This window comes from Rattus norvegicus, chromosome 10, assembly GCF_036323735.1.
Source record: "Rattus norvegicus strain BN/NHsdMcwi chromosome 10, GRCr8, whole genome shotgun sequence".
Lineage (NCBI taxonomy): Eukaryota > Metazoa > Chordata > Mammalia > Rodentia > Muridae > Rattus > Rattus norvegicus.
The window spans coordinates 99,271,431-99,298,736 of record NC_086028.1 but is presented as its reverse complement, the minus strand read 5'-3'; the positions used below and the strand labels follow the sequence as shown (position 1 = coordinate 99,298,736).

The 27,306-nt window shown below is 51.9% G+C and overlaps 1 protein-coding gene across 6 annotated transcripts; it reads left to right on the top strand.

Annotated features, from left to right (window-relative positions):
- The first annotated feature begins 185 nt into the window (after positions 1 to 185).
- Cdc42ep4 (CDC42 effector protein 4) lies at positions 186 to 26,987 on the top strand. 6 transcript variants are annotated; one of them, XM_039086182.2, is made up of 2 exons: positions 186 to 1,999; positions 24,252 to 26,987. In XM_039086182.2, exon 2 carries the CDS (start codon positions 24,356 to 24,358, stop codon positions 25,406 to 25,408), a length of 1,053 nt encoding a protein of 350 aa, XP_038942110.1. In that variant the 5' UTR covers positions 186 to 1,999; positions 24,252 to 24,355; the 3' UTR covers positions 25,409 to 26,987. The 6 variants fall into 6 exon arrangements, with proteins under 6 accessions (XP_038942110.1, NP_001100533.1, XP_006247751.1 ...); NM_001107063.3 differs by lacking the exon at positions 186 to 1,999 and adding an exon at positions 2,395 to 2,489; XM_006247689.5 differs by lacking the exon at positions 186 to 1,999 and adding an exon at positions 2,430 to 2,569.
- Positions 26,988 to 27,306: the final 319 nt, after the last annotated feature.

Sequence of the window (27,306 nt, the reverse complement as noted above, 5' to 3'; positions counted from 1 at the left end):
CGAAGGGAGAAATTAGCATTTTCTTTTGGTCTTCCTCCCTCTGCTATGTTCTAAAAGGAGATGGTCTAGATCCCCCACAGAGCGGAATCAGCTTCCACCAGGCAATCTGAGGGCTGGGACCCAGGTGACTTTGTCTTCTAAGTGGGTGGGGGACAGGGACTTCTCCACTAACTTCAAATGTTTGTGGAAGGAGTTTGAATTTTAATAAAAAGAGAGGCCAAAACAAGGAAGGCAAACTTAGGATCAAGGAAAATCCTGCAATAGCGACCTGAGAAGGTGGAGCCTGAGGGGTCCCTCTTCCTAGACTACCCTGCCGTACCCTTTTCTCTAACCGGGGTGGACAGCTGGCTCTTAAGGTGGGCTGGCATTCCCAAATGCTTTACTGGACATGAAATGAGGGAGAAGACTGAAAAAAATCAGAAAAGCACTTATGAATCAAATTAAAGCTAACAGATGAAAATCTCCTGGGACTCTAGGACCCCAGGGAGGCGCCAACAGGGAACCGCTGGGGTACTGTGGTACCATGGGGAAGGCCATCAAGAGCCTGCATCTACCAGAGTTAATCTGGGGAATGTTAACATTTGAACCAATAAGGGAGGCAAGGGGGTAGGGTGCTGTTCTGTGTTATAAATCCGAGGTGCGGTATGTGGAGGGCGGGGTAGGGATGCCTCTGCGGGCCCATTATGGGGCATCCTTCCCTCTAGGGTACTAGCCACAGTCTAGTGTAGAGTTTATTTAGGGCGTGAGGAAACAAGGTTGAGGGAGTAGAGACAGAGAAAGGCAGAGAGGGAGAGGGAGAAAGTAAAGGAGTAGAGGCCAGCCATGAACACGTGGGGAAAGAAGGGGAGGGGAATGGGGAGAGAAGGGACAGAGAGAGAGAGAAGGGAGAGAGAGGGAAGGGAGGGAGGAAGAACGAGAAGTGACGACTACTTTTATAGTGAGTGAGGCACATCTGGCTGTTGTAACTGCGGAGCCTAGAAGGAATGACAACAGGTGCTGTACCCATTTTAGAGATGTGAAGGCTTGTGGGCCAGAGAGGGGTAGAGTTGAAGGTTTAAGCCGGAAGCAACCCAAGTCTCTCCAACTGGTTTGTCCTAGCACCCTGTTATAGCCACCTCTGACCCACAGCCCTGACTCTAACACTGCTCTCTATTCTGAACCAGGTTTCTCCTTCCTCTTGACAACCTCCAGGTGAAGTTGGGTCAGGGACCCACACAAGGCCGGTCAGACTAAGGGGAGGTGGTATAGGTTCCCTGTGGTAACCCAATCAGGGTCAGAACCCCAGGGATATCTCCGTCCCAAGTTGCTGTGGACCCCGTTTTTTAGTTTCACTAATTTGACATCTCTTTTGGTTGTTGGTAGTGCTGGACTTGAACGCAGTGTGAGCTAGCCTCGTGCTCTGCAGCGAGAGCTAGACCCCTAGACTAGGCACTAAACTTTTAGATTTGATTTTCACAAAGCATGGACAGTTGTCTTTGTGGATAGACCGGGGTTGCGGGGAGGTGAGATCCTGAGAGACAGGTTTTCCAGAGGACAGTGAAGGAGCTGAGAGACCGCGAGGCAACGCTGAGGAAAGGAGGCTGGGGCCGCGGCCTACACCAACTCCACGCCACCAACTCCACGCCCGCTTCCTTTAAGTACTTAGGGAACTTTCACTTCGGCCTGGCTCCGTTTCCTCTTGACTATTTCACCGCCGGCTTTTATTTCTTTTAATGGTCATTCATAGCTGGGGCTTCCTCCACAAAGAGAGCTCCGCAATAGTTGCAAGTATCCGGCCTAAGAACACGGGAGTTAATTCCAGGAGGTCTCCTGGGGCGGTGCTGAAGAGCCCGTGGTCACCAGACAGAGCGATCAAAGCCAGGTCACCTTGCTGAAAAGCCTCTCCACTGTCCAGTCCGGGTATGGACTCCGGAGGACCTGCTTCTCCCGCGCTCCAGACGAGAACGGAATCCACGGAGCCCAAGCTCCTGCTCGTGCCCCCAGAGTCCCTGGTCCAGAAGTGAGTAACTGATCCTGGAGGAAGTTGTTTTCTTACCATTGTTCAAAACTGAAGAGCCTAGAGAGAGCTTCCCCTTGGGCCCTGGGGAGGAGATGCGCTCCTGTTTCTAGGGACCCTGGGTCGGGTTCCGCGGTAGAGCACTGGGGGCCGTGGGGGCGCAACTCCTAGAAACGAGACCTGCTCTGTCCACCTTCACAAGAGCTTGTAGGGGCTTTTAGATTTGAACCTGGGAGGCCGAGCAGCCGGACTGAGTTCCGTGACAGCCATTGGCTGCGGCGGCGAAGTGACATCAGCGCGGAGGGGTGTGGGAGGGAGGGCTGGGAGGAGCCTGGGAGGGGAGTGTCCCAGCTTCTAGCACACTCGGAGCCCCGGGAGCCAGAGGAAACAAACGCCGGCGCTGCCATGGGTCGCCAGCCTTGCCGAGGCGCCAAGCACACTGAGGGGAGCACACAGCCGCACCTGGTCCGTGCTCGGGGAGCTGGGGGCCGAGGTAGGCGATGAGCATCCGTTTGTGGCCCTGCGGCCGCGTGAAGCCTGGGTAGGCTCGAGACCCCTGGTGACGTGGAGAAGGTAGAATAACCGGGGATCGGGAGGACGAGGACCCTAGAGCAGGGCGCACACACACATACACCTCTCTGGACCCAGCGTAGGTAGACTGGGACCAGACCCAGAGCCACATACCGTGTCCCAGAAAATCGTTTGCGGAGGAGGGGGTAACAACAGGGCTCAGGGGGTAACAACAGGGCTCAGCGTCGCCAGGACTCCCGGATCTGGCCACGAGAGCTGCTCGGGGTGGGGTGAGTGGGCAGGTTTTAAAGGTCCACCCCCTCGCGCAGGAATGGGGTGTGTTGCCGTGGGCAGGCACACAATCGTCTCGGCGGTCGCCCCGAGGGGGGCGTGTGCGCACAGACTTCTCCGTGAACAACAGCTGAGTTCGTCTGTAGTGGCAAAGGGGTGTACGCGTGCTCTCCCGCTCGTACACACACTGCAGTAGGCGCGCGCCACCCGGTGTCGCCCGGCCCGGGAGAAAGGAGGGCAGGAGCCGGCTGGAAGGCAATCGCCTAACGAGCAAATACTCCCCGCCCGCCCGAGCCCTTCCCTCTCCCGCCCCGCCCGCCTCCCTCGGAAGACTTGGAGGCCAAGGCCGCAAGAGGCGCAGGCTCTTGTCGGCCGGGGTGGGGCTGGGCCGAGCTGGCTGTCCCTTTGAAACCTGGTACGAGGCTTTACGCTGGGCGACCTGCGCCCGCGCCCGGTACGCCCGGAGCGTGGTGCTCGAGGCTTGTTCAGGGGCGAGTAGGTAGCGGTTGGTTAATGATTTAACCGCTCGCTTGGGACGTTGAAGCTGAGATCCTGGTCTCTGGCTCCTCCCCATTCCTGGAGCGCCCCCAGCCGGAGGAACAGATCTGCCCTTCTGTGTCTGTGGCGTCGCCTGTTGGAGCTGCCTCTGCCCGTTGGGGTCTCCTGGTTGCTGTGGGTGAGTGTCCCAGACCGTCGGGGTGGATGGCGGTTGAGCTTCCTGGGAGAAGACCGTAGGACTTGCGTGTGTGCCTGAGGGGGGAGGGGCGCTCCCTCTCTGTTAACTCAAACCAGGTTCCTTGTGTTTGCCCAATGAAATACTGCTGCCTGGGCTTCGGAAGTTTTCTTTTTCTTCCAGGGAGAATGAAAAGGAAATACAATGCTTTCTCTTTTCTTCTTGGCTGGGAACTTCTCCCCCCTCCAACAGTCTCACCTCTTGCAATCTGACCGGCTCCCAGGTCCCTCCCTGGGCCGACAGCTCCCATTTTTTTTTTTGCCTAGGTAGTTGAGCAGTTGAATGAGGAAAGAGCCCTTGTGCGTGTCTTTACTTTGAAACCTCTTGTCTATTCTCGCTGGAGCGGTTGGGGTACTTTTCATCCTTACCCCCAGCAACCATCTGGACCAAAGATCTGGGGAGCATAAACAATGAGAGGCCCCTGGCAGGGGGCCTCTCCCTTGCAACTTCTTTGCCCCGTCTGGGTTTCCCGCAACGCCTGCTGCAGCTCTCCCGCCCCTTTCTGAGGCCAGGCTGGAGGAGGGGACCACCACTGGGGATGGAGTGAATTTTAAAGAACAAAGAACAGGGCCCACAGCGTGGGGAAACTCAGCTACGGGTTTCTCCCAGAACTTGCGGGTGGGGGTTGCGGGGGGGCTGTGCTGGAGCAGAGCCAGGCCTCTGGGCAACCCGAGGGCCGTTGGCAATAATGGGGCATCCACTTGAGTCCTGGAAGCTCCTATCCATGCTGGGGAGCTGCTACGGTGCGGAGTGTGGGAGGACCATGTGCTACCAGCTCTGATCAGCTGCTTGTATGTGACTACTGATTAATACGGTTTATCTCCTCTGCGAGCAGGGACTTTGCCCCTCAACTATTTCCCACTGTGTGGAACCTTGGGAGATACAGGAGGGGAACTTCTCAGGGCTCCCGGTGATCGATCTTAGCACAGGCTTCTAGGAGCTAGATGCTAAAGCGAGCCTGCTCCCAAACAATCTCAATTTGGGGTTGTCTGGGCCCCTGTGGTAACTGCTCAGGGTTCACAGGGGAGCTCTTGCTTACTTGAGGTTGGACTGCCCATGCTCTGTCTGTACGCTCATGCTGTTCCTTTGAACATTGCTTCCATATTCTGGGGTTCAGTCTCCCTCCTTTTCTGAACCCTCCTCTCCCCCTTCAGTTTGTGGCTCACACGTGCCCGCTCTCGCCAACGATAGCGCGCCCAACCGCCTTTTTGAAACTGACAATCCAAGCTTCCCAGCAGGAAGTCTCAAGCAAAGGGAGGGTTTTCCTCCATAAAGCAGTGGTCCCAGGGGTGGTCTCTTACTGACCTGAGGGATCCTACACCCTCTTTTCAGAGCCTTTTCCAGGAGAGCCTGGGTTGCTTGTGGTTCAGGAACACTCCCTCCGGCCCCCCAAAATGATTTCTATGGCCGGGACAAGCTGTGCCCAGCTGTGGCAGGCATGGTGTTTGATGTTGGTGTCTCCTTCTCTTCCTCTTTCCCTTTATCCCTGCCTCCCCCTTCCCTTGAAGTTTGGATGGAATTGGCAGAGGAGGAGGGTCTGCAAGCCAGCATCCTGGATAGCCTCGGAGTAGCCGCTCCAGCTGTTCTGTTTAGGACAACCATCCCACAGCCTCAGCCCCACAGACACTTAGGCGCTTGCTCCTGACGGGGGAGGGAGAATTTGTCCCTCAGAAGAACAGAGGAGTTGGGTTGATGCCAGCGATAAGGCTGGGGAGTGGAGAGAGCGGTTGAGCAATCTCACCCTGGCAGTTGAGCATGGACCTGAGCTATGGTTAGGTCTTCTGACCTAAGGACTGGAAGCTTCTCCCCAGCCTTGGAGGAAAGGACCAGGTCCTAGAGCCAGGGCACACCTCAAGTGATAGTTTAGCAGAAGTCCCTTGACAGCTGACTCCAGCTAATACTTCTGAAGTGCCTCTGGGACACTCAGCTATCCTTGAGCAGGGCCTGGGACAGTCACTGAGGGAGGGACAGGAGAGTGTGACTAAAAGTAGCCCTGCCTAGTGGGGAAAGTTCAGCCATTAGTGACCCACATTCCTACTCCTGATACTGGTGAAGCCCCAGCTTAAAGTGGGCTCCTGGAGCCTCAGGCTTCCTTTCAGCTGAGGAGCACTAGAGCCCTTCCCTGTGCCCCACACGCTGCTAGCACGCCACTCCTGCTTGGGGTGGGGTATGGGGAGCACTGCTGGCACGTGGAGCTCCTCTAGCGACTGGTGGTCTCTACCTGACCTTTTCAAGCTGAAGTAGGTGCTCCCTTTTTGGTCTGAGGTGGGAACAGTTTGAGGGTATCATGTGTGCATACCTCTGCCCTTAATCCCAGAGCCAGGCAGGGCGAGAGACCCTTGTATGTCTTGGTGTTCAGTCACAGCTGCTTGGGTTGCCATGCCCTGCCTTGGTTCTGAGGGTGGTAGGCAATACCAACTGAAGCCTCCCCAGCTCCCTGCCATCCCTGGGCTCTCCTTTCACCTGTCTTTATTCAGTAGCTGAATGGCCTGGAGACTCCAGGTTTCCATCTTCCTAGATGTGTCAAGAAGCTAGATCTGACGTCAGCACCTCACCCCATCCCCATCTTTTCCTCTGTTCTGCAGGCGTGTACATGGACGCATGCACGCACTCATGCACACCCCGAAAATCCCTTTCTTCAGAATGTTGTTCAGGCCCTGAAGTGCCAGAGAGGAGGCCCCCCCTGCTCTGTCCATGGAGTTTAAAGTTTTATCAGTGGTAGAGAGGGAGAGCTTAGGAGCAGAGAGGCCACTGGTACCCAGTGTGGAAGTCTCCCGAGCGGATCTGGGAGTTACAAAGGAGCAGGCCCTTCACACCAGGAGCCTGGCACACCTGTCTCCTTTGAGGTAGCACCCAGGGTCATCCCAGCTGTGTCTCTTCCTCACCCTTATCCTGGGGAAGAGTGAGAGTATTGCTTCTCACCATACTTATTGAACTGAGATAGGAAGGAGCTGAAGTCCTGTATGAGAAGAGCTGGCCCTCTCCATCCTTCATCACTAAAGGTCAAAGGTGAAGGAGAAGAAAGCCCCAGTCCGAGCTGCCTCATGAGCAGCCACCACTGCAGGGTGGCTGTGCCGAGCTAGCACAGACTCTGTACCTTGGCTTCAGGGGACAGCATTATGCACTGCCCTGGAGTCTATGGGGTAAGGTACATTCAAGGTTGCCCTTGGATCCTGTTTGAAATTAGCAGAGTGCCACTCACTGCGCATGCTCTGTAGATGTGGCGAACCAGCTGAGCGCACATCTCAGGGCTACCTTCATATTTGTTCAGTGCCACCTCTTGCAGTGTTGTGCAGAGGACTGTGTGTGTAAGCGTGTGTAGGCTTACATCCTCACCTCAATCAATGTAGACGGCTTTGAAAGCTATGGGGAAACTGAGGCAGAGATAGCTAGCAAGCTCAATGTGGTGGGCCAGATTGTGATCTGGGGACTCTGGCTCTTAACCCCTTTATTCCAAAGCCAGGATGGAAGCTCTGTCATCCTGCTTAAGGATCTTCTCTGGAGCCCCGAGTACCCTTGTGTCTGCCTCTCCTCTAAGGAGTGGTTCCTAGAAGCAAAGTGAAACTAAGCCAGGCCTCACGGATGGATCTGGTTTCCAGTGCATCCGCTTCCTTCTGATTCAAGACCAGGAGCAGAAGCCCCGCCGACCAGCAGCAGGGCCACTTCCAGACCTGAGAAGCCTGTCCTGCTAGGCACCCTCACCAGTCACCTGTGGTGGCTGGTGCTGGGCAGCCGACTCCTGGAGGCCCACGTTCCAGGAAGGGCCCTGTAAACAAGTGAAGCTCCCGGATGTCCTTGGGTCATTAGTTCTTCGCGTCAGTCAATTGTTGTTTCCGGTCTCTCCCAGGCCCCGGCTCCTTTCTCTTCCCTTGCAGGCAGGCCATGGGTGAGGGAAACCTTTTCCTTCACCCTTCTGCTGGCTTCCTTCCCTGGTTCAAGTCAGAGGGTTCTGGACTAAGGTTAGAGATGGACACTGAGCCGAGATTGAGGTAATTCCCAGCTCTCATGGCTCCCAGAAGGATGCATTCCCCCCCCCCCCCCCCCGTCTGCTTCCTGGAATTAATCAATTCTCTGGTAGAAAATGGAATACCCAGACTGGGGAGATCTTTAAAAATATTTCTTTATTTTTATATATGTGTATCGGTGTGAGCCTGCATGTATGACTGTTCACCATGTGTGTGAACTGCCTTCAGCTGGAGCCAGGTTCCTTGGAACTGGAGTTAGAGACAGTTGTGAGCCTCCCTGTGCATGCTGGGAACAGAGCTCTGATCCTCTGCACAAGAGCAGTGGATACTCTTAGCTGCACTCTCTAGCTTCAGAGATATTTTTTTTTTAAGATTTTATTTTATTGTATGAGTACACTGTAGCTGCCTTCAGACACAACAGAAGAGGGCATCAGATCTCATTACAGATGGTTGTGAGCCACCATGTGGTTGCTGGGATTTGAACTCAGGACCTCAGGAAGAGCAGTCAGTGCTCTTAACCGCTGAGCCATCTCTCCAGCCCCCCAGAGATATTTCAAAATAGTTCTTTTACACACACACACACACCACCTTGGTGTGTTCCCTTCTCTCCTTCCACCGTGTGGTTCAGCAGGCTGAACCCAGGCTGTCAAGCTTTGTGACCAGGGCCTTTACAGAGGTGAGCCATCTCGTCGGTCTTGGGGACATCTTTAAAAAGAAAACGGTCTATGAAGCTGTGGGCTTCCTGTGCGTGTCTGGTCCCTTCAAGGAGTGATGAGTCCCTTACCACCCTGATGTTCTTTACACAGGAGTGGGAACACTCAGAGTTCTGAATCAAGCTTATCTAGATTCTTCTCTCAGCTCTGTCCTTGGGAGCTGTGTGACCTGGGTGACTCCTGGGCTCTCCAGCTTCAACATGGAGACTGCGGTGTTGATCCGTGGTATTTGGTATTGTTGGGAAAAGGACCTAAGATAAAAACTGTCAGACACTCGGCACGACAACCTTCAGTAAAAAGTCATTTAGCGAGAACACAGCATCTAGGACCTGGAGTGAGTGTCTGCTCTGCTTCAGACTTCTTATGACTGTGGCCTGGTGAGAGGACCGCCAGTCTGGCCCTCTCCCTGGGGCTAGGGAGCTTCTCGTCCTAGATGCCAGTTACCAGGACCAACTTTGGGAGATGTCTTTCCAGACCACTCCTGATTCCAAAGTCAACTGCACTCCCCCCTTTCTTCAACTATGGGATTGATTACCCAGCCGTATTGTGTTTCCCCACTTGTCAGCCCGGCTCAGGCAGTGAACTGTATATTCTTAGACACTGTTCAGGATTGCGAATTTGAGTGGGGGTGTGGTAGCACTCACCCATAATGCCAGTGCTCCCAGCGCTGGCGGAGGCAGGAATCTCTGTATAGTGGAGATACTGGAGGCTGTCCATGACTCCACTGGAGAAGGTGACAGTTGATAGCAGTAGCCATAGGACAGTGCTGTTAATAGTTTAATGCTGGGTGCTGAGGGTGATTCAGTGCTGGGACACAGGCTTAGCACGTGTGAGGCCTGGCTTCCGGGTCCAGTTCTGATTCCCACTTGCCCCGATAAGGGAATATACGGCCAGTCATGCACATAACTTTAGCTCTTCTATAAGCTTTCTGTTTGGTTTTGGGCTTCGGAGACAGGGTTTCTTGTGTAGCTCTGGAACCTACTCTGTCGATCAGGCTGACCTCCAGCTCACAATGCCGGGTGCTGGTGTGTGTGCCTCACCAATGCCCAGTTTAACGTTAACTTTCCTAATAGTCTTTTTTTTTTTAAAGGTGAATTTTTATATTAACTCAGTACACCCAAAATATTGCCTTTCCCACAGAAGTGTTGACCTTTGTCAGTGGAGGGGATTGGGACAGGCTCAGCAGTGCCTGCTGCTCTTTCAGAGGAACTCGGGTTGATTGCCAGCACCGATGGCAGTGGCTGTAATATTTGCCCCAGGGGAATCTAACTCCCTCTTCTGGTCTCTGTGCGCATGTGCGTATGCATAGGTGCACGCAAACACACACACTCACACACATAGACACACACATGCAACACAAACCCACACACTAAAGATAAGTGGACGAAAATGGAGAGGTATGCACCTTTAATCCTAGCACTTGGGAGGTCGAGGCAGGCTAACCTCTGGTGAGTTCAAGGCCAACCTGGTCTACATAGTATGTTCCAGGCCAGCCATAGCTACCTAGTAAGACCCCATCTCAAATAAGTACATGAGTAAAAGTACAGAAATCACCTATGGTGTATTTTATATTCTTTAAGAATATGTCTCACACTAATAGCACTACAGTCTCGATGCCAAACTTTATAAATATTTGATCAATGTTTGGATTTCATAAAATTTACAGTCACACGCTCAGGCTTTCCCAACCCGCTGAAGTTTTCCTGTAAAGGAACCAAACACCCTGTTTAAAATTTAAAATACTTTGAATTAGGGGAAAAAAATGTTTCCCAAGTCACACTAGCCACAACTTGAGCACTTGGTGGCCCCTCCTGGCTGGTGGCAGCCAGATGGGTAACTAGGTTTAGGATGTCACTGTGGATGCCAGGCACAAGCCAGTGTACTTCATGTCTGCTGTAGTGTCCCATTCAGAAACACAGGACAAGATCTTCTCTCCCCTTCTCTTGTCTTTTGAGGTAGGCTCTTGTTTTTAGCCCAAGCTGGACTGGAACTTGGAATCCTCCTGCCTCAGCCTTCTGAGGGCTGGGATGAGTAGTGGATGATGTCCCTATTCTGAGATACACATGGACGAGTAAATGGATCAGAACAACCAGGATGACTTCAGGGGGAAGAAATACACTTGGGCTCTTACCACAGGATACTCAAACCCTCTTCTGCCTGGTGGGAATCCAGGTCTGCTTCAGGAAGAAGCAGAACAGCGAACAGAAAGCCAGCCACAGCTGTGCAGGATCAGGAAGGCGTTCATAGTAAAGGCATCTTTGGTTGCTTTCCACCCGTTTTACAAGGCTGGTCCTTAGAAGAGTTCAAGAAAATTATTGGTCTTTGTTGCTGATATTTTTTTTTCCTAGTTTTGCCTACACATATGCACTGTGTGTGTGCAGTACCTAAGGTAGCCTGAAGAGGGCATCAGATCCCCTTAGAGCAGGGGTTACAGATGGCTGTGAGCTACAATGTGGGTGCTGGGAACTGACCCCCATGCTCTTATCTCTCCAGACCTGTTTCTGTTTTTTTGTTTTGTTGTATTGTGTTTTTATTGTTGTTGTTTGAGATGAGATCTCACTTTTTAACTCTGGCTGGCCTGGAACTCACCATGCAGAACCAAGCTGTGACTAAGTCATGAAGATCTGCAGCCACAAGCAGGTTTAAAAAACAAACGAGGGGCTGGAGATTTAGCTCAGTGGTAGAGCGCTTACCTAGGAAGCGCAAGGCCCTGGGTTCGGTCCCCAGCTCCGAAAAAAAGAATCAAAAAAAAAAAAACAAACAAACGAACTAACAGGCAACATCCTGCTCTGTAGCTCAGGCTAGCCTAGAACTTACTGTGTAGTCAATTCTGCCATAGTCCTCCTGTGTAGACGTCCTCCTGTGCTGAGACTGCAGACTCGAACCACCAAGACATTGTGTTACCATGTTATATTTATGTGTTATATAATACTATTTCCTGTCTGTGTCTGTGTGTCCGTCTGTCAGTCTATATTACTGGGCCTAGCACATGCTAGGTGAGCGGTACAGCACTCACCTAATGTTGAAAGAGGCTCTTGGCTGCATTGCCTAGGTTTACCTTGCATTTACCACATGAACCTGAGACTTCTTGACCTGGGATCCTCCAGCCTCACACTGAGTACTTGGGGTCACATGTTACTGGCCTTTGTTGTCCCCCTTTCAGTGACTCAGCGGTAGAGGGCACAGACAGCTGCACTTTGCTGTATTTCTTTTGGGGGTTTTGTTTTGTTTTCCTGTGAGCACTTTGCCCTGCATTTTCCCATGGTTTTAGCACCCGCACCCCCACCCCCAGCCCAGGTTTGCCAGACTTGGGGACTAGAAGTCTTTGATTGGCGAGATAAAAGCCAGAGACAGAAAGCAGCTTGGGCCACATACAAATGAGGCACTTGGCAAAATGTGAATCACCATAATGTAAACAGGCATATGCCAAATTTGCCAAAATATTTGCAGACTAGCACTAGGATTTGAAGATCTCAAGCAAGTCTATTGGAAAACGGGAAACCCCTCCTGCCAATAGAGGACTGGGCAAAAGCTTCAAGTGGTTTCCAAGAGAGTAGATATGCGTGACAATGACACGTTTCTTAAAAAAGATTTATTTATTGTTTTATGTAAGTATGTTGTCTTCAGACACACCAGAAGAGGGCATCAGATCCCATTACACATGGTTGTGAGCCACCATGTGGTTGCTGGGAATTGAACTCAGGACCTCTGGAAGAGCAGTCAGTGCTCTTAACCACTGAGCCATCTCTCCGGCCCCTCAATAATACGTTTTTTAAAAACACTCATACTTAGTAATCAAAGAAATGCACACTACAGGTTCAGGAGGAGAGGTGATGTTTGTATTTTGGACTTTCAGTTCAGTGAAAGCCTGGCGCGCATCCTTTGTCATATCAGCAGTTGGGAGCAGAGGCAAAAGAGTGAAATGAAAGTTTGAGGCCAGCCCTGTCTGTAGGAGTTCCAGGCCAGTCAGGGCTACGTAGCAAGACCCTGTCTCAAAGAGGAAACGGAAGCCAGGTGGTGGCAGCAGTACACGTCTTTATTCCCAGCACTAGGGAGGCAGAGGTAGGAGATCTCTGAGTCCAAAGCCAGCCTGATCTGCAGAGTGAGTTCCAGGACAGCCAGGGCTACACAGAGAAAAGAAACACTGTCTTGACACTCCCCCACCCCACCCTGAGTGCAGGTGCGCGCACGCATGCATGTACACACACACACACACACACACACACACACACACACACACTCGGAGAGGCAGACACAGGGAGAGGCAGGCAGGTGCCTAAGATTAGACACTTTGTGTTGCTGGGACTGTAACACGGCAGGGCCTCCTCAATACTGAATGGCAGAAAAAAAAAAAACAAACTGAATGGCAGTGGGAAACAGAAGTGATTTTTCCCTCTCCAGTGTTACAGAAATGATTACAAACTGGCATATTTACGGAAAAATAAGAGGTTATAGAGTCTTTTTTTTTTTTTTTAAGATTTATTTATTTTATTATATATAAGTACACTGTAGCTGTCTTCAGATACACCAGAAGAGGGCATCGGATCTCTTTACAGATGGTTGTGAGCCACCATGTGGTTGCTGGGAATTGAACTCATGACCTCTGGAAGAGCAGTCGGGTGCTCTTAACCGCTGAGCGGTCTCTCCAGCCCAACAGGATGTCTTTTTTTTTTTTTTTTTTTTTTTTTTTGGTTCTTTTTTTTCGGAGCTGGGGACCGAACCCAGGGCTTTGCGCTTCCTAGGCAAGCGCTCTACCACTGAGCTAAATCCCCAACCCCGAGGTTATAGAGTCTTAATGAAAGAATAAAACATTTGTGACAGACTGGCTGAATGGAGACTCGAGGTGTTGGGATGGCATTTGGCATGGCGTGTGATTTACCAGCGCATGAGGTGCCTTTGGTCCCAGAAGGAACAATGGCTGCCTTTATTCCCCATCTGCAATGCAAAATCCTGTCTGTGTGATGAGGAGGAAATCTCAAAGTCTGTACTGCGCCGTAGAAGGGGTATGCTTCCTTACACTTTATGTGTGTGTGTGTGTGTGTGTGTGTGTGTGTGTGTGTGCATGTGTACGTGTACCTGCATAGTGCATGTGCCCATGGACGCCAGAGACATTGAGTCCCCTGGAGCTGGAATTACAACAGGGAGGTGAGCTGCTTAATATGGTTGCTGAAAACTGAACATAGGTCCTCTTACCTCCACCATCTTTCCCGTCCTTCGCTTTATCTTTTGAGACAGGGTGTGTGTCTCCCTGAACCTGGAGCTCACCCATTTGACACAGGGAACTTTACTCCCTGGACCTGGGATTACACCCATGTGCTACTCTGCTGGGCTATTTATCTAGGTGCTAGCAAGTCTGAACTCAGGACCTCATGCTTGCATAGTGAGTCCTTTGCTGACTGAGCCGCCTCCCCAGGCTCCGGGATGAGGTGTTTAATATCTCAGCAGCCACGTGAAACCATGGCCCATTGTCCTGGACATCAGGTGTGGAATATTTAATAACCCAGGGGTTAGAAGCCCTTGCTTGTCTCGTGGTGAACCCAAGTTCAGTTCCTATTACCCCCATCAGGTATCTTGAAACTGCCTGTAACTTCAGTGTCCGGGCTCCTGCACATAGTTGCATACAGACACGTACATATAAACAAATAATATAAAACCTTTTTTGAGACAGGCTTTCTCCCGTGTAGCCCTGGCCGCCCTGGAACTCTGTAGACCAGGCTGATTGAGATCTGCCTGCCTCTGCCTCCCTGAGTGCTGGGATTAAAGATATGCACTGTTGCACCTCCTAGCTAATAAATATAACAATTGTAACTATTTACACACTGCACACACATCTCCCATAAGGAAGTGGCAGAAAATGGGAATTGTGCAGATGTTGTGGTGTGGAGGACTGACTGCTCTTTTCCTTGCTGGGTTCACTCTGGTCCCACCCTGGCTGACTTACTACCATCCATCTCCAGCATCCTGCCAGCCCACCCCCATACCTCCATCCCCAAAAGCAGGGATTCCTAGGTGACATGCTTCCCAACACAGCTGTGGAAAGCACCAAGTAATGTCTGGAGCCTCAGTCACTTTCCCTTCCAGGAATAGGCGGTCAAAGAAGGGATGTTTATCTCTGGGAAGTAGGATGTGCCCTGCCTGGGCGTTGGGCAGTGTTGGCCAGACTTAGCTGGCCTCTGGGAAATGTGCAGTAAATACCCAGATGTAAGTAAAGAGCCATCTTGGGTCAGGATTCTGATCTCTCTCCCTAGGATCTGGAAAGGTTGAGACTCAACAGTGGATCAGAGCTTCCTTGAGAAAGATTTGAAACTAGGCCTTGTGCTGACCCCATTCCTAAGTACCCAGGGGATACTCGTGGGTCCTTTCCACTGCCTTCTCAGGACTCTCTGTGGGACTCTGGGAAGCATCAGCTCAGCTGTCCCTAAAGACGAACCTCTAATCAGGGAGTTGATGATGTGGATTCTGGTCGCAGTCATTTTCAGGGTAACAGCCTCCTTAAAGCCCCTCTAAAAATATTTGTGCCAAAGTTTGCCAGAGATGGGCTTCAGTCAGTTCAGAAGCTATGGGAGGGAGGGAGGGAGGGAGGGAGGGAGGGAGGGAGGAAATTTAACCTGCTGGAGCCTCAAATGGACCCCCTGCCTGTGAAATCGATGGATCTTGAGAACCTCCTGCATGGCTGCTCTGAGGCACAGAAGATCCCGTGTCTGTTCTCCCAGCTCCGTGCTAGACACACGAAGTACCCAGTAAAGGCGAACAGTTGGCAGCCAGAATTTTTCTGCGCATGGTCAGTTGAAGGAATCACCTTGAGTGACCCCTGCCCTTTCCAGGTTTCCCTCTTTGCTCGCAGTATTGGGGTGGCCAAGCTGGGACTACGGGTGGAGCAAAAGCCAGGCTTTCACCTACCTGGAGTGTCTGTTGACTGGATTCCACTGTTCCATGGGTGGCTGACCTCCAGCTCAAAGCTCCAGTGACACTGGCTGAAGGCCAGTCTCTGCTGTGTGGGCGTGGTTGTTACGAGTCACCTGCTTGGCCAAGAAGGCTTGGGCACCAGGAAGCAGCTGCTAGTGTTCTCTGTGTGTGGGTGGGGGGGGGGGTGGGGGGTCAATCTATACAGATCTGGGAATGAGTCTATTTAATCTGGCATGGGACTACGGGTCTATAGTCACAGATTTATCTTGCTTTTATTTTATGCGTATGGGTGTTTAGCGTGCAGGTATGAAAGTACAGTCATGACGTAGAGCCCAGAAGAGAGCATTAGATCTCCTGGGACTGAAATCTCAGATGTGAACGGCCACATGGGTGCTGGCAGTTGAACCCAGGTCCTCCTTGCTCTTAACCTGCTGAGCCATCTCTCCAGCATCCAGATCTCTATTCTGTAGATTGTCCACTCTTACCTCCCAGACACTTAGCATAAAACATGGCTCTTGGGGGTGACCTGGGAGAGGGAGGAAGGACAGATGTCAGTGGGGAAAGCCTGCAGATTCGCAGAGCCCCACTAGCCCTGGCTGATGTCTTGTCCTTGTAGATGCTGAGCCCTGACAACTGGAGAGTTTTAAGCTGTTTTGAAATTAAAGTCTTTTCCTTAAGCCTTTGATGCCTTGGGATTTATTATTATTATTATTAACAGCAGCTTCACCACATTAAAGGGACCTTTCAGGGAGGAGAAGCAGGGGAAATAGTTCAGTTTGTAAAACAGAAGGATGAGGACCTGAGATTGGTCCCTAGAAGCCTTGTTTATCAAGGGTGGGGGGGATGGGGGCACCTGCTAGCAAACTCAGAAAGCTGCACCCCTGGATCACACATGGTGGGAGGAAGAGAACTGACCCCTTTCAGTTGTCCTCTGCTAGTGAGCCACGCACACGTGCACAGAATAAACACATACACATACACATACACACACATACACATATACACACATACATGTACACATATACACACATACACAGAACACTCGAATACACATACCTCTGCAAGCCCCACCCCCACCCCACCTCCACCAGGGAACCTTTTTCTAAAGACAATGTATCACTGTGTAGACCAGGCTGGCCTCAAACTCAGAGCCACTTACTCTGCCTGCAAGTGCTGGGATTAAAGGCAGGGACCCCCGTACCTAGCCTTAGCCAGTTTCTCCCTTGAGCCCAGCCTCATCCCTTGGTTTCCCTCTGTCCTTTTCAATGAATGCATATCTGTGTGGTGTTGAGACAGCTGTGAGTGGATGGACATTGTGTGTCCCCTTTCCCCATGTGACTGTATGGCCTTGGGACAGACTCTCCACCCCACCCGGCTCCCACCCGTCATGGTTTTGTGACAGTCCACGGACGTCATGCTTCCTCATTTTCTCTGCCCTCCCCTTAACTGCCAAGATCTTGTTCTCTCCCAGCTGTTGTGGTTAAGGCTTTGGTGATGAATAACTGAGTATTTGGGACTTCTCCTTTGACACAGTTCCACTAGCTCTGTTGTGGAGGTGGCTGAATTACTCTGTAGCCTAGGCAGGTCTTGAACTCGCTGTCCCCCTGCCTCAGGTCTTCAGCTCTCCCACAGTTGTGGGTACCCCTGTCCTGAGGTCATTAGGATGTAAGTAGTTCTTGGGATGAGGTGCTGTGGCTTGTGAAATGTGTCCATCCTTACCCCAACACCCCCACCCACCCACCCACACACACACCTTTATTCCTCCTAACCTTTTTTTCTGGCTCCTATGTTAGGCAAGATGATAGAAGAGACAAGATGTGACGTCAGTGATCCAATTGCAGTGTTACTTGGGGAAAACTTTGAAATTGGCAGAGGAGATCTGGGCTCTAGCACCACCTGAGTCCCTCACAGACTCCATGGCCTTTGGCAAGTCACCTCTCCTTATCCCTCACTGCTCCCCCAGTCCCCAAAGCCTCAGCCAGGCCACTGGGTTGGATCATCTCGGTGACCCCAGGGTGCCACATTTCAACACCCACTCCTACCCATGGGCTGACAATCCACTGGTATGTGGGAAGGACATACCAGAGCCATTGCAGCTGTCCTTTGGTGTCTACAATGGATTGGTTCCAGGTCCCCTTGGGACACCAAAATCCACAGATGCTCAAGACCCTTACATGAGACAGCATAATGTAATGTGTGCATATCCCCGGGGGCACCTTAAACTGTCTCCAAAGTCCCATGTTCCAGTGCGATGTGGATGCTATGAAAATAGTTGCATTATGTTTCAGGGAATAAAGATGGGGTTGGGGTTGTATGTGTTCAGTATTTGTGTGTATAGTGTAGGGGGTGTTTTGCCTGCCTGCACATGTGTGTAGAGACTGGAGATTGACATGATTAGCGGCTGTACATGGTGGTTGCCTGGGTGGAGGTGGGGGCATGCACTTGTCATGGTGAGTGTGTAGAGGTGGGAAGACAGCTCTGTGAAGTTGGTCCTCTCCTCCCATGTTTCCTAGGGTTACAGGGGTTGGACCCCGGTTGCTAGGTTGGGCCGAAGGTGCTTTACCAACTGAACTATTCTTCCAGTCCTGTATGCTACTTTCAAAAAAGTTATTGTTAGAGGTATTTCTTTTCTATGTGTGAGTCTTTTGTGTGCATAGTTGTACATGTACCATATGCATGCCTGGCACCTGCAGAGGCCAGAAGAGGGGACTGAATCCCCTGGGACTAGAGTGACAAAGCCACTATGTGGGTGCTAGAAATCAACCGCAGCCAGTGCTCTTAACTCCTGAGCCATCACTCCAGCCCCCACCCTAAGTGAGAGAAGATAGGATCTCTCACTAAGCTGGCTGACCAGGGGAGCCCCCAGGATTTGCCCATCTCCGCATGACGTGTGTGCACCAGGGATCGAACTCAGATCCTTGTAGACGGCACATGCTTTACCTGTTCCACTGAGTTCTCTCCCTAGCCTGTTTCTGAGATCTTTTCTTTTGACTGAGTCCACAGATGGGGAATCACAGGTTTAGAAGGCTGGCCATCTATTAATTGTGTTTTCTTAAAAGACAAAAACTGCCAGAGAAATGGCTCAGTGGTTAAGAGCACCGACTGCTCTTCCAGAGGTCCTGAGTTCAATCCCCAGCAACCACATGGTGGCTCACAACCATCTGTAATGAGATCGGATGCCTTCTTCTGGTGTCTGAAGACAGCAACAGTACACTCATATTCATGTTATAAGTAAATCTTTTTTTTAAAAAAAGGCAAAAACTAAAAATTAATGGCTGCATGGTTGGTAATTTGCACATAGCCTATAGGAACCCTGTGCAGGCATGGTTAGCAGAGGAGAGGCAGGTGATCTCTGAGTCTGAAGCCAGCCTGGTCTACAGAGTGAGTTCTAGAAGTCAGGGCTACATAGTGAGACACTGTCTCAAAGCAAGAGTCGTGCGCACACACACACACACAGAGGACACTTGAGGTGGATGTTCTTGCGTGGCACCTCCACACTGGAGGTTTAGACACTGACCTGGAGAATTAACCATGGCTTCAACCTGTGGTCTGGGCTGAGTCCCGTCTCTGAAAACCTGATTGCTTGCCCTACCCAGGTATTCTAGAGGTATTTGTCGTGGGATGAGAAGTGGGAGTCTTGATGATCGCTCGTGGTTCTGGCTCCGGCTCTTATGTCTTGGAATTGCGGGTGTGCAGGCAGAGGATCTTAAACCAGTACATCCCAAGTTCCTTGTATAAACAGCAGACTTCAGACATACCACAGTTTCCTGCCTCTAATCCCAGCACACACCCCTCAGAGAACTCCTAGCCGTGTGTCAAAGCCGCATAGCTCTGCTGTCCCTCAGCTGCCCCTAGCCCTCCACAACTCTTTTAAAGCTTCCCAAAGCCTAGTGAGTGTTCCAGAAAATACCAGATCTTTCTCTACTGTCAAAAGGCAGAGCGCTAGCTTCTCTGGGAGAGATGTGGCCTGGGGTGGGCTGGTTTTCCTGTCCTGATGTGAAATATTAGCCCTGGACACTTGGACAAAGTTAAGTTCTGCCCAGGGGCAGGGACAGTGCTGGCCCTGTGGAAAGAGGTAGGTATGACTCTGGGAAAGGATCCTGGAGTCCCCATGGAGGCTGCCCTTTGGTCTGCCATTGGGGACACCTCAACTCCTGTTGACCACAACTCTGAAACACTCCCAGGATGTGTCCCTCTGTGTCCTCCCCAGGCACACTCATGTCTTGCCTCCTCCTTGACCCAGATTCCAGAAAAAAAGCATCTGGACTGGATTTCTGTTTCCCCCTCCCGCATGGCTTCCAGGTCAGCCACCAAGAACTTTCCAGGGTTGTTGGTTTACATTCCAATACACACACACACACACACACACACACACACACACACACACACACCCCTACCTACCTCTTACCTGGCCTGTCCTCTGACCATGTGGATTTTTGTTTTATCCCTAAAATATAAAAGCACATTCCCACCGCAGAAATGTCTGTGGTTTCTGCCAGCCAGGGTTTGACACAGCTGTCTTCTGGTTGCTCAAGGCTTGGTTCACAGTGCCCCTTCCTCAGAGGACCCTCCTCCAGTATCGCCTCTTTACACCCCCACTCCCCCCCCCCACCGCCAACTCGCTGTCAGCTGTGCCTTAGGAATGGTAATGTTCTATTTTCACTACCTGGAAGAGTACAGTCATCCCTCAGTATTCTTGATGACTGCTTCTGGGACCTTTTCAGATACCCGAATCCCAGACGTTTATCCCAGAGTCCTTTGTCTAAAAATTGCATGGTTTGCGTGTAGCCTGCACATGTCTTCCTGTGTCCCTCAAGTAGGCTCTGGGTTCCTTGTATACACAACACAGTGTGAATGGTTGGTAGACAGAACTGAGCTATCTTGCTTACAATAAATCATACAGGAGAATCTGTGCTGTAGAATCCCCACCCCCACCCCTGTAGAAGGCTTTCTAACTGTGGTTGGCTGAATCTTCGGGTATAGAGAGAACCCTTGCAAGCAGAGGGCTGGCTGGGCTAATCTGGATAACATGGGGGCCTACAATAACACAGTTAAGTGAATGAATGATAACTGAAACCACTTACAAGCAGTCTGAGCTAGCAGCTGGAGTTTCCATGTGTTCAGCATCCAGTGCCCTCTTCTGCTTAGCCACATTGCCTAGAACTGGTCTCAAGATGAGGAACCAGGGAAGGACTAACTGGGTGTGGTTGCCCTTGGATGCATAACTCTGTGGACTGACTGGGGTGAGCGAGAGGCCTGACTGGCTGGCTGGCTGACTATCTCAGAAGAGCATAGCTCTGGCTCCCGCCTCAGGCAGAGATGCCAAGGACAGGCCACTGCCTGGGCATTTGGACTGGGATACATTGATGCAGCCTGATCTGTGTGTCAGTCTGCTGGCCCATCCGGGAAGGTATTGTTCACTGTTCATCTGGGCCAGGGAGGGTGGTGACAGGTCCAGAGTCTGGACTGGGGGGGAGGGGGGGTTGGTGGCAGGGCTTGCTGACAGTGCCTTAGGGGAAAGTGGGATGTGGCCTCTGGGGTGGCATATCCACCTGGCCTCATGAGGCAGCCTGTTTTAGGCATTTCCCCAGGGCTGACTCACGGTGTTTAGCAACACTCCTCCCAAAGCCACAGCCCATGTGGTCAGATCTCTTTCAGCAGTGAGCTGGAGGCCTCCAATGCGAGCGAGCTCCTGGCAGGCCTAGCTTCCATCTAGATATAAGACCCTCACCCTCTAATGTCCCTGACCATTTCCTCGGTCCCAAACCCTTGTCCGTCAGAAACTTAGGTGCCTCACTGTTGCTTGGGCTCTTGAAGCCAACAGCTTCAAAACAACTTACTGGCTGAGTCTTCACTGAGCCTGCCCGCGGCCTGCCGTGTACTCTGTGTCACAGGTCCACAAACTCTGAGGCGCCTGGTCTCATCCAGCCTGATGGGTGGTGGGAGAACTGGGGACTCTATGTAAGCTCTCTTGCTGGATATTGAAAATGGCTAAGCCATGCAGCCTGTACCCAGCCTCAGGAGCAAGATCCCAGGAAGTGGATGGCATTGTGTAGACCTGCCATTGTTTTTCAAGAGGCAGAGAGGGAGGGGCACGAGGTCTGGCCTAGGGTGGCATGCCTGAATGTGGAGTGCCAGTGATTGTCACTATGTGTCCCTACTGTCCCATTTTTATACCTACTGACAAAGTAGTGTGGGAGTGTGGGTCGCTAAGGGGATGACGATGGATTCCTCCTTCCTTCTAACTGTAAGTCCCTCTGGGTGGCTATGGGGACATTTCTGGAGAATCCTGGGCTGCTGAGCCTGTGGTTCCCCTTCCTTTTCTTTCTACTGAGCACTTCAGATAGGAAACTACGGTATGGGCAAACTTCCGAGGTCCTGAGGGGGTTTCCTGGATTTACTGTGAAGCCTTTTCACAAGTTGGTATCATCTTGCGTGCCCCTCCGGCCTCGGCCTCCTCGCATTCCTGTTTCCTGTTTTCGTGTGATCTTATCCTAGGAAAGCACTTCTCAGGTTCGCCTCCCACAGAATGTAGGGAATGAGTGCCCAGCCATTTGGGATGTCATGAATGGAGGATGTAGGGATGAATGCTGTCGGTGTCTAACAGCAGGGCCCAGGGGTGCAGGGACCAGGGGTGCTATGCATGTTCAGCCAACACCACCCCCAATTGAAAAATAATTTTTGACTGGTCCAAGCATCCTCAGGCCACACTAGAATAATACGAATGTTTTTAGACTGCAGAAGGTTCCTTCCTCCTCTGGGGAGTGAGGGTACTCCATTGTTGGTGGGCAGCAAGCAGAGCTCTAGTTAAGGACAAAGAATCAGAAGAAAGCCTCAGAGGTGCCTGCCCTGGGCTGGCATGGCTCACTGGGACGTGAACCCAGCTGAGACTGGGTCATCACTGAAGAGTGATGGTGCTCTCTTCTCCGTAAGATGGACGAGCAGCCTGGTATCCGTCTAGCATCACGTGCGAGAGTCCAACACTGAGCTCCGAGCCGGTGTCGCCCCCCCCCCCCCCCCCCCCCCCGTCACTGGCAGCAGGGAAAGGGAAGGCAGAGGGATTGCCAGGATCACATTGTGATGACAGAGACCAGGCCTCCCTCCCTTTTTCTTTTCCTCTTTTTGGTTTTTCTTTTCTTTCTAACTAGGGGGTGGGGCTGGAGGGATTGCCCAGTGGTTAAGAGCACTGGCTTTTCTTCCAGAGGACCCAAGTTTGATTTCCAGGACCTATATAGTGGCTCACAGCTGCAACTCCAGTTGCAGGAGATATAACACCCTCTTCTGGCCTCCATGGGCACTGCATGCATGTGACAGACGTACATGTAGGCAAAAGACCCACACAACACACATTTAAAACAAACAAAACAAGCACACGTCACACCACAGTCTGTGTTTGGAGGTTAAAGGACTGCCTCCCACCTTGTTCCAGACAGGGTCTCTTGTTAACTGTGGTGTAGGCCAGGCTAACCTGCAAGCTTCTGAGGATTCTCTCTCTGCCTCCTGCCTCACTGTAGGACTGCTGGGAAACAGATTCATTTAGCTTTAACATGGGTTCTGGGGATCTGGGACTCAGTCCTCACACTTGAGTGGCACACATTTTACCCACGGAGCCATCTCCCCAACCCTTTTATGTTTTAGGCTAAAGAATCTCTGACACTTGGCCTGGGGTTCTTCCTGGCTCCCTTTGGTGTTTGCTCTGAGACCAGCAGGGTGATGATTGCTTGGGGGTGGTCATCAGACTGGATGGTGGCTGTTTGATATGGAATTATAGAATGTAGGGAAAGAGTCAGAGGTCATAGAGAAGTCAAGCCAGGAGCCCAGAAGCTATGCTGTGGGCTGAAAGGAGCTGATGTGAAGGCAGACGGGAAGAGATACTGAGGGACTCAGGAATGAGGGCTGGCCATGCTTTAAATGAGTGAAGTCCAGCTGTGTGACATATGGCGCTGGCCAGGATTTAGAACCGAGACCTGTTAGAACCTTCTGGAAGCCCATAGCCTGGCAGGATGATTGGCATCCAGCTGGTGGGGACAGAACCATGTGACTGGTGCCTGCCAGGAGATGCTGTGAGAAGCAGGTGGCCTAGAGGACTAGCCTTGGCTATGAGGCTTTCCTTGGCTATGAGGCCAAATTGTCCTGGCTGAGGATGTTGGTGGCACCGGATGGTGGGGTGTCAGAAGAGGACACCCTTGTATCAAGCCCAAGAATGGGGCAGGAGAGCAAGGGAAGGGTTGCTGGCTGATAGTGGCATTGAGGACATCAACAGGGACCGTCCTGGGAGGTTCGCAGGAAAGAGAGTGTCATTTGTGGACTTATGGTCAGAGATCCTTTTTGGAGGGGGGTGGTGGCCTTTGTTTATTTAGCTAAGAAAGCAAGAATTTCTAGTTAGTCACTCAGGGTCCTGCACATCCCAAGATAAAGTCATCCAGCCCTAGTAATAAACCGGGAGGGGGTTTTCCCAACTTCATCTTCCCAAAGCATGGGAGATGAAGCCTGTGATACACAGAGCTTGGGACCTCACAGTGATGTCCCAGGCAGGAGTCTCCACGTATGTGACACTCCCATAAGGGCTGGAAGGCCAGGGAGCTGAGCTGGTCCTGTGGGTCCCTACGCGTCCAGCCCAATTCTGATTCAGAGAGTCAGGTTGACCAGCTGCCCACATATGTAGAAGTGACGGACAGCGTTTGGGCTTGGCCTACCCATTCCGTTCTCTCTGACTCAGGCTGAGGTGTCCAACTCTACAGGGATTCAGGTTAGACAACAGGAAGTTCTCGGAGCTTGCCTGCAGATCAGCTGCCTGGAGCCTACTTGCTTCGGTACCTTTAGGAGGTAACTGTGGATTAAGGTGTTTGTTCCAACAGTATTCCAGCTTAGGCAGGGAAGGGGAGGTGGGATCTGGGGTATTATTTCCCTCTCAGGTTTCAAAGAAAATATGTCTCTGGTACCAAACTCTAGCTCAACTTATAAATATTCTTCCTCATCTCCTCAACGTGGGTGAAGAAATGGTGAAGTTAGGAACTCACTGTTGATCATTTTTTCCAATAGTTTGGATGGGAAAGCAGGGGTTAAATGGTATATTATTAACCTTTTGGTGGGTACCAGTCTGTATTAACCCTTTGCCTCCTGTTCTCTGCTTACAGCCCTCTGATTGCCCTGTCTACCCTTTGCACTTGCTGGACTTGAGATCTGACCCCACACCTGCCTGTTGCCTTGGGAGTGCCCAGCTCCCCCCACAGCCAGCAAGATGCCCATTCTCAAACAGCTGGTGTCCGGCTCTGTGAACTCAAAGCGACGCTCACGCGCGGACCTCACAGCGGAGATGATCAGTGCCCCACTGGGTGACTTCCGCCACACCATGCATGTGGGCCGGGGTGGGGATGCCTTTGGGGACACCTCCTTCCTCACTAGCAAGACGGGCGAACCTGATGGCGAGTCCTTGGATGAACAGGCCACATCGTCCAAACTCAGCCTCCTGTCCCGGAAGTTCCGGGGCAGTAAACGTTCACAGTCTGTGACCAGAGGGGACCGGGAGCAGAGAGACATGCTGGGCTCCCTGCGGGACTCATCACTGTTTGTCAAGAATGCCATGTCCCTGCCTCAGCTCAATGAGAAGGAAGCCACTGAGAAGGACTCCAGCAAGTTACCCAAGAGCTTGTCATCCAGCCCTGTGAAGAAGGCAGATACGAGAGATGGTAGCCCAAAGAGTCCCCATCGGAACGGGGCCACAGGGCCCCACTCACCTGACCCACTCCTTGATGAGCAGGCCTTTGGGGACCTGATGGACCTACCCGTCATGCCCAAAGTCAGCTACGGCCTGAAGCATGCTGAGTCGATCCTGTCCTTCCACATTGACCTGGGGCCCTCCATGCTGGGAGATGTCCTCAGCATCATGGACAAGGACCAGTGGGGCTCGGAGGAGGAGGGAGAGGAGGAAGGCGGCATTTACCGTGTCAAAGAAGGCCCCGGTGGCATTGTCCAGGGGCCCCCTATGCTGGAGGCATCTCCTCGAGGGAGGCAGGAAAGCAAGGCCAGCTGGGACCATGCCTCCATGCTGCCCCACCACGCTCTGGAGGATGACGGTTGGGCAGCGGTCGCCCCCAGCCCCAGCTCAGCACGCAGCGTGGGCAGCCATACCACACGGGACAGCAGTTCCCTGTCCAGCTACACCTCAGGCGTCCTTGAGGAGCGCAGCCCAGCTTTCAGAGGCCCAGACAGGGTGGGGGCTGCTCCCCCAAGGCAGCCAGACAAGGAATTCTCCTTCATGGATGAGGAAGAGGAAGACGAGATCCGAGTTTGAGGCTGGACAGAAAGTTGAAAGTAGCTTCCACAGCTCTGGGCTGCATCTTTTCCCTGCTGCTGCTGCCTTCACTATGACCTTTGACCTTACTTGTAGGTGCAGCTAAGCCTCATCGGAGTGGACCCTGGACCTCAGGGATTGGGATGCCCAGGGAGTAGCATGAGTACTGGTGCCTGGCGGCCTGACTCTGACCTGTCCGTCCTTCCCGCACCAGCTTGGGACAGAGCCGAGTCTGCAGGAATCCATTCTCTTCCGGGCCCCTTGCTTCCAGCCTGGCCTCAGATGGATGCCAGATGTTGTGAGTTCCTGCTGCAATGGCAGAGCCCCAGGTGTGGCCTCATGGACACTTGGTTCCCTTTTGTTCACCTCATGTCTGGTGCCTACCAGGGAGGTAATGCAGCAGGAGGCAGGGGTGCCCACATATTCGGGCTCCTCCTTCCTCCACCCTTGCCTCCTTACTGGAAGCCTGGTGCTCTTTGAGGTTCAGCTACAGCTGGGGGACAACTTCAACTATTACACTAAATGCAGCCTTTCCCAGGGGCCAGGACAGGATGGGGCAGAGAAGGAACGCCCTGCTCCCAGCTTTTTGTGGTCTCAAGAAGGACCCCCCACCCCCCTCAGCAACACTAGAAACAGGAAAGGGGCCAGCTTGGCCGGCCCGTGGGTGTGTTTGTTCCTTGTTGCTATGTTTAAACCTGAATAGAGCACTGTCAGAATCCCCCACCAGAAGAGCGACTGTCTTGGTGGCAGAGTGACTGTTATCTGACCTGAGTTGGGGTGTACAGGCCCTGCCCAGTGTTTGTCCCTGAACCCCCCACCTCCATAGCTGTTAATGGCTGAATGAGGAAAGTTCTGGAATATGATGCTTAAATAATGCATTATATCCCAGTGTGATGTGTGCTTTGGCTCGTTAGTGTCCTCTCCTTGGGTTAAGGGCCAGGCTTAGCAAAAACACGAAACAAAACAGGACCATATTTGATTTGGATTCCAGGGAAATGAACGTGGGTTTTTGTTTGTTTGGTTTTGGCTTTTTGAGGTACAGTCTCACTCTGTAGCCCAAGCCAGCCTCAAGCTCCTGCAAGCCTCCCTTTCCCTAGGAGCTGGGGTTACAAGTGTGCACCACAGTTCCTGGCTCTTTGTTTTTCTGAAATCTGTTTTGCTCGGCTCCTGTAACTCTACCCAGAACAAGGGTAGAGGCTGGGACCTGAGCCCTGGGGAGGTGGTAGCTCATTACTTTTCTGTGCTGGGAGCAGGCTGACACACTCCCTGGTCAAGCATAGCCAGTGGGAATCTGGGGAGAGAGCAAGCTAAATTACAAGCAGAGTCTGGCCAGATGATGACCAGCCATGGGTTGCTCTGCTTCCAGAGGCCTCCTTCTGATCCTGAAATGCTCACTGGGCTCCTGACTGGTGCTCCTACGCAGGTAGGCACTGACAGAACTGCAGAGCTGTGTCTCTAGCCAGCAGCACACACACACCCCTCTCCTAAATCTACCTGGTTGGTTCTAGACTCTAAACTTTGTATTTTTTTCCATGACATTGATAAAGCAGTAAGAAAATATTAAAATTTCCTCCTAGCACTCCTAGCGTCTGTCTCTTCTTCCTGGGTGTGTGTGCATGCATCTTGCGGGTGGGGGAGTGTCTCAGTTCTTAGTTCTGGCAAAAACAGGAGCTTGAAGCAGCTGGTGATGTCCAGTCCACAGTCAAGAAGAAAGAACTGAATGCTGGACCTCAGCTCACTTTCTCTTTACACAGCCTAGCAGCTGACATAGAGAATGGTGCTGCCCATGGTGGGCAGGCCTTTCTACCTCAAGACACACAAGTGCACACACATGCACGCCCAGAGGCCTTTCTCATAGGTGATTTTATTTAAAATCTATTTTATTTATTTACATTTCA